The sequence below is a fragment of the Lactuca virosa genome, chromosome 9, assembly GCF_052849685.1.
Source record: "Lactuca virosa cultivar CGN04683 chromosome 9, Lactuca_virosa_CGN04683_v6, whole genome shotgun sequence".
In the NCBI taxonomy this organism is placed as follows: domain Eukaryota; kingdom Viridiplantae; phylum Streptophyta; class Magnoliopsida; order Asterales; family Asteraceae; genus Lactuca; species Lactuca virosa.
This window is the reverse complement of record NC_136434.1, coordinates 269,337,628-269,351,995: the sequence shown is the minus strand read 5'-3', so window position 1 is coordinate 269,351,995 and position 14,368 is coordinate 269,337,628. Positions and strand designations below refer to the sequence as shown.

Genomic DNA, 14,368 nt, shown 5'->3' with positions numbered 1-14,368 from the left:
TAGTCAGATTACTGTATTATAGCCTCGTATCACTTATTGGATCTCTCATCATTTGTAAGCATTTAGGGAGAGAATGTTGGTGCATGGAAATGCTCCACAAATAATGATTGTTTATTAGGTTGTATTTTCCCTTTATTGTATTTTAGGTGTAAATACTCTCCCTCCTATATAAAGGGAGAGTTGGTCATTTATTTAAAAAGTTAGCTTATCTTTTCCTTAGTTAGAGAATACACTTCTGACAATGTAATCTCTAGAGAGAGAAAGTTGGTGGGTTCTCCCACCCAGGGAGAGTTTCTCTCCCACCATGTTCTTCATGAAATATATTACTCTCTCTTTGTTCTTAGTTTTTTCTTATGAACTCATAATATGTTCTTGGTGTTCATACTTCCAAAAACACGATTAATCTCGAGATATCTTTCTTCCGCACTCACCGTTCGTTATAAAAATGGGTCTCAACAATTCACCCTAGCTAGCATACAATTGAAGCTATATAATAAAAACTTAGTTTGGATGCTTACCTCTTGAGTAGGGTAGAGTTCTTGACCTTTGAAAGCTTGAGCACCTCAAGTGTGATGTCTCTAATGGTTCACAAACACCAATATGCAAGAGGAGGATTTAAGAGAATAAGTTACTTATCTCAAAGAGATGTGGCAACCTATTTTGGTTCATGGGGGTTCTATTTATAGTGTGGAAAATGCTAGGGTTACACTTTATAAACCCTAATGCTACATGACTTTTCACATTCTTATGCTCGATGGGTTTAGCCTCCATGGACTATCCATGGATTAACTTATTGGTTTAGCCCATCTAAATAATCATGGATCATTGGCCCACACTACAAAAATGATTGATTTACATAATCAATCCCCATATATTTAATTAGTCTCTTTTGACCATAAAATTAATTCCAAATTAATTCTTGATCAATACTAATTAAATAATTTCATATTAATATATTATACTTGTAATGTATTAATAAACTATAAATAACCTCATTCTCAAAAGTCCATCCTATCAAATTGCATTGGTGAATGCAACCGAAAAGGACCATGCTACTATCGGGTCAAGTACATCCCAATTATAGTTATGGGCTTAGACATTAAATCCAACATAAAACTGCAGAGAAAAATATCCCAAGGAACCCCCCCTCCCAAGTGCTCGTGATTCGGGAGTGACAAGTCAGGAAAAAGAAGCAAGGAAAGAACTTCAAAGGGAAGCCACAATTTGGCAAAGGATAAGGGAAGAAAGCTCCCCAAAACCCACCACCAAAGAATAAGGAAAATGTTGCTAAAGATGACACATTCTTTGAGTGTGGTGTCATGGCGCACTGGAAAAGGAATTGTCCTAAGTACCTTGCTGAGTTGAAGAACAAGAAGGTCGGGGAAGACCCTTCAAGTATATCCATTTTCATGATTGAAATGGGACTCTTTAATTTTTCATCTAACACTTAGGTATTTGATACTAGTTGTGGAACTCATATTTGTAATTCATTACAGGGGTTCAGAAAGAGTAGGGAACTGAAAACAGATGAAATGGTATTGCATGTGGGCAATGGAGTACGAGTTGCAATCCAAGAAATAGTACATTTTGATTTATATTTACCATCTGGTCTGTATTTAACATTAAAGAATGTGTGTTTGATTACTTCTATCACTAGAAATATTGTATCAGTTTCCCATTTAAGAAAAGTTTGGTTTTAATTTTCAACTTTTTGATGATAATATTCATTCCTTCTTGAATGGAATATTCTATTTTGAGGCTAGACCAATAAATGGAATTTACGAATTAAACCTGGATGAAATTTTAAACAATAAGTTCCCTTATCATGTTAACACCAAAAGGATCAAACAAGATTTTTACCAAACATGTCTATGGCATTATTGCCTTGGACACATAAACAAGAAGCGCATATCCCAACTCCAAAAGACTGGACTTTCGGGGGCAAATGACACTGAGTCGTCTATTCATGTCGTTTTATAAATTTTAATGAAACGCGCTCTTTAGTATCAAGCGGGAAAAGAAAAGCCCAAAAATTAAAAAATCCCGCTTTCACTTCCCTCTTTGCCCTAAGCGTATTTTTGACGTATCTTTCTTTCTCCCTCAGACATAAATATATATTTTTTTTAACATTTAAATTTACGATACGCAAAAATGTGTGTCATCTTCATTTATGACATGGCCTTTCTTGACAGAGGTTTTAATGATATGCATTGTGTATCATAAATGCGCGTCGTAAATGCACATCGTCTATAGACGACACGCAAAAGCGTGTCGTCTCTCGTTATGATAGGGCCTTCCTTGACACACATTTGCGCGTCGTCTGAGCGTTTTACGACACATATTACGCGTCGTAAAAGGCTGTTATTCTAGTAGTGTGTGGTCCTTCCAAAAGAATGTGAAGATATAGTGAGAGATATTATATCACCGTCACTGACGAATTCTGTCGATTTGGTTTTGTGTACTTGATGAAACGTAAGTATGAAGCATTTGAAAAGTTTAAATTTTTTAAAGTGAAGTTGACAATCAACTAGATAAAACAATCAAAATCCTTCGTTCAGATAGAGGTGACGAGTACTTGAGCTAAGAGTTACAAGATCATCTTAGGAGTTATGGGATTATCTCACAACTCACTCCACCCAGAACACTAAAACGTAATGGTGCTTCTGAGTGGAGAAATCAAACCTTACTTGATATGGTTCGATCCATGATAAGCAGGAAAACTCTCCATTTATCCTTTTGGAATTATGCCTTGCTCATCGTAGCCTGCATCTTGAATCTTGAATGTGGCACCAACTAAAAAGGCAGACACGACACCTTATGAGATATGGTATGGGAAAGCTCCATCCTTATCTTATATGAGTGTTTGGGGTTTTGAATACTATGTTAGACAAAAATCTTTTAGCAAACTTGAGCCTAGGTCTACTAATTGCATCTTTGTAGGATATCCTAAAGATTGTTTAGGATATTACTTCTACATCCCTAGTGAGAATAAAATCTTTATTTCACAAAAAAGTTGAATTCTTAGAAAGCAAGTTTCTGATGGACGAAACAACTAGTACGTGCGTGGAACTTGATGAAGATCAAGAACCACAACCCGATCCAACTCAAGTTGGCACTAGTATTCAACAAGAGGTTGTTGAAGATGAAGAGATCATTGCTCTTCAACCTGTTAAAAACAAGGCATTTGCAGATCCGGTAGAATTTCGTCAAGAACCCGAGATATATGGCTTTCTCATTGAGGAATGATTCATGATGATGAATGTTGATGAGCTTGACACCTACCGAAGTGCAATGGCAGATCCTGAATCCGCCAAATGGCTTGAAGCCATGAACATAGATATACAATCCATGAGAGAAAACCAAGTCTGGGATTTGGTTGAGCTTCCTCCCCAATGTAATATTGTAGGGAGTAATCGAGTATTCAAGAAGAAGAATGACATGGATGGCAATTTACACACATTCAAAACAGGACTCATTGCTAAAGGATTCACTCAAACCCAAGGGGTTGATTATGATGAAACCTTTTCACCAGTTGCTATGATTAAATCTATTACGATACTACTTGCCGTAGTTGTATATCATGACTATGAGATATGGAAAATGGATATTAAAATTGCTTTTCTAAATGGATACTTGGAAGAAGATGTCTATATGGTTCAGCCTGATGATTTTTTTGAATAAAAGCATCCTAATAAATTTCGTAAGCACAAGAGATGGATTTACGAGTTAAAACATGCATCTTGAAATTGGAATCATCGTTTTCAATGATGAAATCACAAAGTATGGTTATGTTAGAAATGAAGTTGAATCTTGTGTTTACATGAAAACTAGTTGGAGCTCGGTGACCTTCTTGGTCCTATATGTGGATGACATACTTATCATGGGAAATCACAGTCCAACCACACGAGGTGTAAAATGTTGAGGATCTAGGTGAGGCTCAATATATTCTTGGAATCAGAATCTATAGAGATAGGTCAAAACGATTAAAAGGTTTAAGCCAAAGTACATATATTGGTAAAGTGTTCAAACAGTTCAAGATGGAAAACTCTAAGAAAGGATTTGTACATGTAGCACATGGTACAATATTAGTTTGTCCCAATGTCCTAGCACAAAGGCTGAGCTGGACAAGATGAAAGATGTTCCATATGCTTCGACAATTGGATCCATCTTGTATGCCATGAATTGTACTAGACTTGATCTTGCGTATGTTATGAGCATGACAAGAAAGTACCAACAAAATCTAGGGGGGAGTCATTGTATTGTTGTGAAGAACATCCTTAAATACTTGAGTAGAACTAAGGATATGTTCATCGTCTATGGAGGCATGGAAGAAAGCTTCAGTGTAAAATGCTACACTGATGCTTCCTTCACAAGATATCGAGATGATTTCAAGTCACAATTAGGATATGTGTTCATTATCAATGAGGGTCCAGTTTCTGGGAACAGCTTCAAGCAGAGTTTTGTTGCACAATCCACTACAGATTAAGAATACATCGCTACTTCAGAAGTTGCACAAGAGGTCGATTGGTTGAAGAAATTCATTGGAGATTTAGGCGCGGTTCCTCCCATTCAGGATCCCCTATAAGTCTTCTGTAACAATGAGGGTGTAATTGATTTGGAAAAAGAACCCACATCACATAAGAAAACCATAAATATAAGCTAGAGATTCAACTTCGTTCGGTATAAAGTTGAAGATGGTGAATATTCGCAATGTTCACACTGATCAAACTTTGGAAGAACCTTTCATGAAGGACCTTCCTCAAGTAAAGTTTGAAGGACATGCTCGAGGGATTCGACTATGTTATTCTAGTGATTGTATTTGATCTATGTATTAGTATTGAGTATTGGAACATTTTTGTAGAATCATCTGTTGTAATGACCATGATATATATATATATATATATATATATATATATATATATATATATATATGTATATATATATATACATACATATATATATATATATATATATATATATATATATATACATATATATATATATATATATATATATATATATATATATATATATATATATATATATATATATATATGGCATATGATCTTTTCATTAGATATTTGTTGAATTCTTTATTAACATGTTTAATCATTGATTACATTTATTCAGTCTAAAATCCATAGTCGGTTGTTATTATGGGAACAATAATGAAGTAAGGCTAATATGAATTGGAATGGTTAACAAAGTGTTGTAACCGGTTTCATGGGTACTTGATAGAGAACAAGTATTGGATTGACCCATTCAAGATCACTTCATGGATTATTTTTATGAATGATACTTGATAAAAGGTAATATTTATATATCCTTAACACTTGGGATACATATATTGGTTTTTAGTGTGGGAAGTGTTGTGCAATGATATAGTCAAATGTTGTTCTTTAACCATGTAGTTATAAAAGCTATTCTAAGGTATGATATGAACGATGCAAAAGGCGTATGTAGTCAAAATGTGATTTCTTCCTCTTATTTGTTGAGAGTTAGACATCTAAGGCCTGATGTAAAGTTGAACACTTATATGAGATTGATTGCGGTCTGTATCTCATGTTCAACATGATATATGTAGCAAAGGGAAAACTGATAAACTTACCATATACACCAATTGTACCCCTGGGCTTCTGGGGAATTGGGTGTTGATAGAATGGTACAAAGTCATATGTTGATGGGGCCAGTGAAATGTTGTTAGACATTCACCATTTTCTATATCAATCGAATATGAGCCTTGAGCAAGTGGGAGATTGAAAGATCTAATATGCCCAAGAGGTAGAATGTTATTGCTAATTAACATATGATATTAAGGATCCCACTAGCGTTAACTTGATATACTTGATTATTTATTAGAAATTAATTTCAATAAATATTCATAAACTCTTATACTAAATTGGGAAAATATTTATTTCATGGAAATAATTATTTTACAATAACAAGTAACATATTATTTCATATGATATGAATTAATAAGTCATGCACAACCTTTTGGACTAGTTGAATGCATTTGTCTGTTACCTAAAGACAAAGTTTATCTTTTATAAACTTAAAGATTATAAAATTGAAACTATCTCTTCCTTTCTACTACCTTAGGCATGGACTACCTAAGAAGAGAAAGAATGAGGTCTTTTGATTTCTTTAATCAAAATAAATGGGTATGGTACATGCGTAGGGGGACATGCTTGTCTAAAAAGCTAAATGGATAAAGATCTTAAGGTAATGTTTCTACTTTACTACTAGTCCTAAGGCTTTCATTGTGAATGATTCAAGCCTTGCAATTGCCAAAAATTAGCTCCTCTCTCTAACTCTCTTACCTTCTTGCAAAGTGTTAAAGTGTTGAAGAGTTACTTGCATTCTCTCTTTAAGTTATAACTTTGTTTTGAATTAAAGCTTAAGATTTGTAACTAGAATTACATCAAGTTGATTAATTGTTGGTGTCTTAAGGTTCATCCATCTCCATCAAATTCCAAGCCTTCCCTAGAGGACATAAAGTTCTTCAAAGGTTGTTGTTACTTCTTCCTTCCATGGTTGTGTTTTTTATCTTTCCGTTTCTTGCAAGAAGATCCTTGGTGGGTTGTGATTTGTCATTAACTTTGAATATTAATGACTTCCGTTGCTAATATTTTGAGGTTTTGGAAACTATATTTAAACTAAAGCCCAACATGAATCACATTCTTAGAGACAACCCTTATGTAAGTGATCAACCATTTCTTCATTCTACAATATATCGTATGAACCTGAGACATGGATATGAATCAATCTCATGGTCTAAGATTATGTTTCTCAATTTTCGATTTATGATGACATTATTAGAAAACAAGATTAAAAACATCAATTTAGTCTAGGATGGGCCCAACACTATAATGTCAACATCAAATCACCAGGCGGCCCAACAATATCTCTTTTCCTATTAAGGCAAAATGAACAAATAACCTTTTACTACATAGTCATAATCTATTGATCATGTCATCCATAAACATACATTTTATAACATCCATTTATGGTTGTGTTTATGTAATACCAATGCACAACTAAATTGTAAATTATAACATGTTCATCTACACTTGAAGAATAGATGATATTATCATCTTAGAATTACTTGTGATAGAATATATAGAGTACCATTTGTTGTGGAGATATTCTATCGTAGTCTTATGATCATGATGTCGAAGGTTGTCTACTTACATATATGGAAGGTTATGCACATTCGATATATCTATGTATTTCATATAACATATATGTTGTAACACTTAGATATTGAAGTCTCTATGTATATTTTGTGTCCGTTGATAACACTATAAATAACGTTCTAGCATAGGTTATAGGTATTATTCTTTCATAGAACTTACTCATTGTACTCTATAACTTTAGTACTTTCTAGAAATTAATGAGCTAAACTAGTTATTTACATATCATGTTCATTTACTTTACAAAATCATAACTTGATTGAATTATTTACTCATCAAGTGGTATCAGTGCAGGAATGAACAAATTTTTTGGAGAATTCCTTTGACATTTTCATCTGTTTATTTATTCTTTCTGAATACAACACTTTCCGTATTTGAATAATATTTTTCCACGAAGGAAGTTTGTGATTGCATGATTCTTGCAATTGAGATTCAATCAATCTAATTTGATTTCAATCCAATTCAATTTCCTCAAACTTTCAAAACAAATCGATGGCTAACATCAATGTTAATAGGAAGATTAATTTCATAAATCTTTTGGATCTTTAATAATAGCCCCAAAGTTTCTTCCAGAGTATTATGATTAATGGGCTGATCATATGGAATATTACCTAATGAAGATCTTCGGCGTCCAATTAGAAATGGTCTATTTCGTGCAACTGCAGTTGAAGTTGTTGGTAAAACTGCTTAGAATGATAACATGACTGTAACATGATTGAAGAAAGAAGTGAATGACAAACGATGCATCCGTGAAATGAGAGGATCATTGCCTCCAGTCGTTTACAACTATATTAGGGGTTGTAAAACTGCACAAGCGATTTTGAATATTCTAAAGGAGAATTTTCAAGGCAATGAATGAACCAAGTAAAGCTCAATAACTCAATGTCTCTCTGAGTTATCTGAATTCAAGCAGAAAGATATGGAGTCGATCAAAGTTGTAACAATTGGTAAAAATAGGAACTATTGTACTGTGTTCTATATAAATATTAAACCATTAAAGTTGTATTGTCTAAAATTGCTTAATAAGTTAATTACATGTTAGTGGAAAAGGCGAAAAGACTTTTAAATCAAGAGTTGTGCCTAATGTTTGACGCCATTTTTATAATAAGTTAACTCGAATTAAAACTGGTTTCATGAAAGCAATCAAAATAAATACCAAATGAACATGAAAATCTAATCATTTTTACTAACATGGCTTCAGAAATGGAAAATGTGATTCTGTGAACTTATTTGGAGTTACTACATTTTATATCATCAACGAGCTTGAATTCAAAATTATAAGAAATCAAATTGGGTTATTTATGAACTAAGATGACTGAAAATAAATAACATTTTTATGAAACTTTAAAATGTACATAATTATACATTAGATTATCAATCATATATATATATATATATATATATATATATATATATATATATATATATATGTATGTATGTATATATATATATATATATATATATATATATATATATGAGTGTTTGTGTGTGTGTATGGAAAACCCATCAAAGGATAAGCTAAATATTCATTTTAAAACATTCTTGTAACATCCTATTTCTTATTAGTAATTTCGGAAATGATTTTATTAATCTATAAGAATAATTATGTAATTAGGAATTAATATTCTAATGAGTTAAACACGAGAATGCTCAAATAAACGACTTTCAATAGATTGGAAATGGTTAAATAAGAAATAAAGAAAATAAAATAATAAATAAAATAACTTAAATATTATAAAATAAAATAGCACTAAAAGAACATAATGATAGATAAGAATTAATTAGGGCTGTAAATATCAAGGTTTAAAACTGTCAATGGAAAAGAATTTTGTTTGGGGGGTAGGAAGTGTCATTGTGGAAAGTTAGCGGCTGAAAGTGAAATTTTTGTATTCTTCTAATGAAATCAGCGGATTAATTTTTTGGACTTCTCCTTGAGTGCCAAATCCATCTAGTAGACTTGAATTAGGCGATCTAAACCCAACCCTAATCGATTTTGGGTTCCTTTTTGTCAGGGGTTGTGTGTTTCAACCGAAGAAGAAGAGGGGAGGAAAAGTCGATCATGAGGGAGGCTGAGATCAACAAAGAGGGGCTGAGGCGGTGATAGATTGTGAGGGAGAATATGAGGAGATTGCTTGTTTCGATCTTGAACCATGAAAGTACCTAAATCTATTCAATTCCTTATTTTCCTTCTTTTAGTTTGTTGCGTTTTGGCCATTACCGTCGTTGTTCACCACCACTGACCACCGACAGGTAGGTGGTGCCACCTCTTACTAGTTGTGAGTAGGGTTCGTGAAGCTATCCAAGAGAGTTTTTAGGGTTGTTTGGACAACTCAAAGCAGAGATGGAAGAACTAGTTGATGGGAAAATTATTGTTGCAATACAGAATGTTAGAAGCATGGGTTAGGGATCGTCTAGTGGATGGAGTTATTGTGGCTTCTCAGAGTATAAACCACCACTTTTTATAGGAAGAAAGAATCGTTGGTGAGCCGTCGATGGCTATTGGACATTAAAGGTGCCTTTGGCACTAGTTTCTGTCCCGTTAAGGTGAAGGTATATTCAGTTACGATCATGATGCGTGGTGAAGTGAAAGATTGGTGGGGCTTGTTGAAAAAGTCTCATACTGATGAAGAAGTGGCAGACATAACCTGTAAAGAATTCAAAGTGTTATTTAAGAAAGAGTACATATCATTGGTAGAGATTAACAGGATGGCGAAGGAGTTCTTGAGGATGAAGCAGACTACAGAGTCAGTGAATGAAATCACTAACAGTTTCCTAGAAAGAGATTGTGGTAAGCAACTAGTGTAAAAGTAGTTATGGATGTGTTGAGGTTATGTAGTGCCCTAATCGATTGCAAGAAATTGTTAGTGCAAGTTCAAATCACAAGTGGGGGAGAACTAGTTAATCCTAATAGAAAGAGAGAAAAGATTCTTATGCAGGGAGGGAAAGTTATCTCGAATGTTTCAAGATAGCTGAAGCTACATGAGTCGAAGCATCCGAATCACGATTTGGAGTTCGGAGTTGTAGTTTTCACTATGGATATAAAGATATTACCTATATGAATTGAAGTGTTCAATTTATAATAATCATGAAAGTTTAAAATGCCTTAATGACTACGGGATTTTAACATAAAGCATCGTAGTGAAAGATCTAATATGCTTAAGAGTCACATTAAAATGATATTGTTAAATAACATATGATACTAATGGGTCACACTAACAACAACTTGATACAATTGATTATTTATTAGACATTGATTTTAATAAATATTCAATAAAACTCTTATAATTAAAATGGAATTTATTTATTTCTAGGAAATAATAATTTTCATTAGCTAGTAACATAAGATATCATATGGTATGATTTATAAGTCATGTACAAACTTTTGGACTAGTTGAATCCTTTTGTCTTTTTCCCTAAAGACAAGTTTATATTTTATAAACTTTGAGTTTATAAAATTTAAACATAATCTTCTCTTTTTCCTCACCATGGCCGAAAGTTGAAGGCTAGAGGAGGATTATGGGTTTTTGACTTGTTTAATCAAAAGTATTAAGCCTAAGAAGCATGCATGGACACACTCATGACAATAGGGACAAGGTTGCTTAAAGTACTAAGGACTAATGGTTAATACCTTCACTTTATGCATATAAATAAGAGGCTTTCACTCTTGACTGAGTGCACCATTCCTTCCTCCCTTCTTATGGCCGAGATCTCTCTAGGAGACTCTCCATGTCTTCCTTGCTTTGAGTTCTTGAAGATTATTTGCATATCTTTTGCTCTCTTGATCTTCATATTGGTTATGAACTTCAAGGTTAAGAGTTTAAGAGTTTATGGACTAGCATCTACATCAAGTTGAGTCATTGTTGGTGTCTCAAAGGTTCCACATTCATCATCAACTTCCAAGCCTACCAAGAGGACCCAAAGAACTACAAAGGTTATTATTTCTTCACCTCTTCTTTGGTTGCTGTTTTAATCTTTCTATAACTTGCAAGAAGATCCTCGGTGGGTATAAAATGTTTATGTTATTTCAAAAATCAAAGTCTTCCGTTGCCATATTTTTCTAGTTTATGAATCTATTTTTTGAACTAAAAACCCAACACGTAGATGGTTGATGTGCTAAGAAATTATGATTGTGATATACTTTACCATTCGAGAAAAGTTAATATTAAAGCTGATGTGCTTAGTAGAGATAAATTTGAAACGTCATTCCATGTTGCATGTTTATGGATGATTGAAATTACCCCATCGCTAAATATGATCACGAAGGTACATGAATGGGGTAATTGGATTCTAAAGTTACAATGACATCATTGGTGCATATTAGAATGGGCATGAGAGCCAAGGATGAGATGTGAGCACATTATCCAGAATTATTCTAAGATGGAAATTTCGAGGATGAAATTCTATTAAGTTGGGGAGAGTTGTAACATCGTTTTTCTCGTTAGTAATTTCGAAAATGATTTTATTAATTTATAAGAATAATTATGTAATTAGGAATTAATATTCTAAAGAATTATATATCAGTGAATGCTCACATAAAAGACATTCGATAAATTGGAAATGGTTAAATAATAAACAAAGAAAACAAATTAACAAATAAATTAATAAATAAAATAATAAATTAAATATTATAAAGTAAAATAACACTCAAAAGACCATAATGAAAGATAAAATTAACTAGGAGCTGGAAATGTCAAGATTTAAAACTATCAATTGAAAAGAATTTTGTTTGTGTGGTAGGAAATCTAAGTATCGAGAGTTGGGGGCCAATAGTGAAGGTTTCGTATTCTTCTAATGAAATCAGCAGGATTATTTGTTTAGACTTCTCCTTGAGGGCCAAATCACTCTACTACACTTGAATTAGGATATCTAAACCCAACCCTAATCGATTTTAGGTTCCTTTTTATCGTGGGTTGTGTGTTTCAATCGAAGAAGAAGAACGAAAAGAGAAGGTGGTCATGAGGGAAGCTGAGATTGAAAAAGAGGGGTTAAGGTGGCGATTTCCTATAAGGGAGAGCGTGAGGAGATTGTTAGTTTCGATCTTGAACCATGTAAGTGCCTAAATCGATTCAATTCCTTATTTTTCTTCTTTTCTTTTGTTGTGTTTTGGCCATTATCGCCACTGTTCACCACCACCGACCACTAGCAGGTTGGTCGTGCTGCCTACTACCACTGTATGCCTCCACTAGAGGGTGGCTGCAAGTTGTGATTGCCCCATAATCGGACGAGTCTAAGTCCTTGAGTAATCGTATTGTTTTGAGGTTTTGTGCCATTATTAGCAATGTACTTTGTATTATTGGTGTTTTGATCACCATTGAGTACCATAGCACCACCATTGGACCACCAACAGGTGGTGGAGCTATGAAAGACTCCATTCCAACCTAGTATCTTCTTAAGAACTTAAGGTGTTAAGTTGCTAATTTTACTATTGTGATAGAGTCATGATTTTATGTGAAGATCACTAACTTTGAACTTCTATTAAGCCAAGCATTAAGACCTTTGACTTAATTTGAATTACACATCTCAATAGCCTAATAAGTAACTAATAATTATGTTAGAAGTGTTAAAACTAAATCTTAACCTTTAAGTCCTTAATGGAAGACCAAAAGTGTCTTAAAAACTATTATGATCATCTTTCCAATTCTGCCCTTCAACTTCTAAAATCCGTTCAAGGCAATAAGAATACCCAAACATCGTGAGACTTAGTTTTATGGAAATTTTATTGTGTCTGGTTTTCTACAAAATTTGAATCACTTTTCCAAATTCCAAATTTTTGTGGGGTAAAATGGTCAATCTTCTCAGACTGGTCTGTACTCTCATAAATTTCATGCATTGTTTTCTAAAACTCATAATAAATTCATTAAGACTCCAAATGCCAAAATTCTAAAGGCTATAGTTAGGTATTGATGTCTATTATATCCCATATAAAGGACTTGACTTAATTTATAGTAGAGTGTTATAGTTTATTCAAAGAGTGTAGAGTGGTCCGGAAAGCTACTGAAGTGTTACATCAACTTGTGACGTGCATAATTAACTCTACAAAACTCCAATTAATTAAAATTTAGAGGCTATGGTTTGGGTATAATGTCTAGGATACCATGAATTATTCCTAATATGTAAATGTTAGTATTTCTAGAGTAAAAGCTATGACCTTTACAAGTTGGTCCAGAATGTAATAGCTCAAGGTTGCTAATTTATTAAATTAATATAAAATCAACCAAAAATCAATAGAACAAGATATCTATATTTCAGAAAGGTAAGAGGGAGAAGTACATGAGTATAATTTTATCAGAACTTAATCATAAATTTAAAGTGAAGAAATCAGGTTCCGAATAGAACAATATAATTAAAGAAAAGTTAAAGTAATTCAAACATAAGTATTTTAAAGTATAGTTATCAAGCACAAGTTAAGTAAATGTTATAATTATTGTTTAGGTGTTCAAAAAGGAGGAGGATCATTTAGCTATTGCAACTAGAGTCTTTTAAGTTATCAAGAGAGGTGAGTTACACTAAATCTCCTGTTATGTAGGCATTACTTGTTTTATTTTATTGTTCACAGATATCCTAATCCGGTAGAGTGAACAAGGAAAGACAGAATGTGGTTTATCCGCTAGTGAGGCAAACTACACTCTTATCTCTGATTTCCCTATTAGGGAGTATGGAGGAGTAGTTCTCGGAATGGGGAACAAGATTATGGTTTGTACCCACAATATGTGCCAGGAATGTTTATGTTTATGTTTATGCTTTATATAAAATGCTATGCTATGTGTAAGTAATTGATCTATATAATGGTAGAGTAATGTATATGCTCACTAAGCGCTATGCTTACCCGTTGTTATCTAACATTTTCAAGTTTGTCAGGTTTTAATAAAGGAAAGTAACCGGTGCGACTGCAGGAAACATTCTCTTGAAGATTTTTAAATTATTATTATGATGTTTTCTTAACCTGGAATATTTTCTGTTTCCGCAATCTTTTTAGAAATATTATTTATAAAAGAGGTTTAATGTTTTTGAAAACTTGAATTATATTGTAAAAAAGGTAAAAAAATGTCTTTATTATATCTTATATATTTTTTTTTGGTCCGTTGCAATTCGCTAGCTATTCTTTCCTTTGCTCATGTATCTTTCAAATATTTCTCAACAATCACTCATTACGTGTGCATGCTATTTATATATTT

The 14,368-nt window shown here is 33.1% G+C and overlaps 1 protein-coding gene across 1 annotated transcript; it reads left to right on the top strand.

The window, feature by feature from the left end:
• The first annotated feature begins 4,129 nt into the window (after positions 1–4,129).
• LOC145140531 (secreted RxLR effector protein 161-like) lies at positions 4,130–4,486 on the top strand. The gene has a single exon (XM_079073992.1). It carries the CDS (start codon positions 4,130–4,132, stop codon positions 4,484–4,486), a length of 357 nt encoding a protein of 118 aa, XP_078930118.1.
• The last annotated feature ends 9,882 nt before the right edge of the window (positions 4,487–14,368 follow it).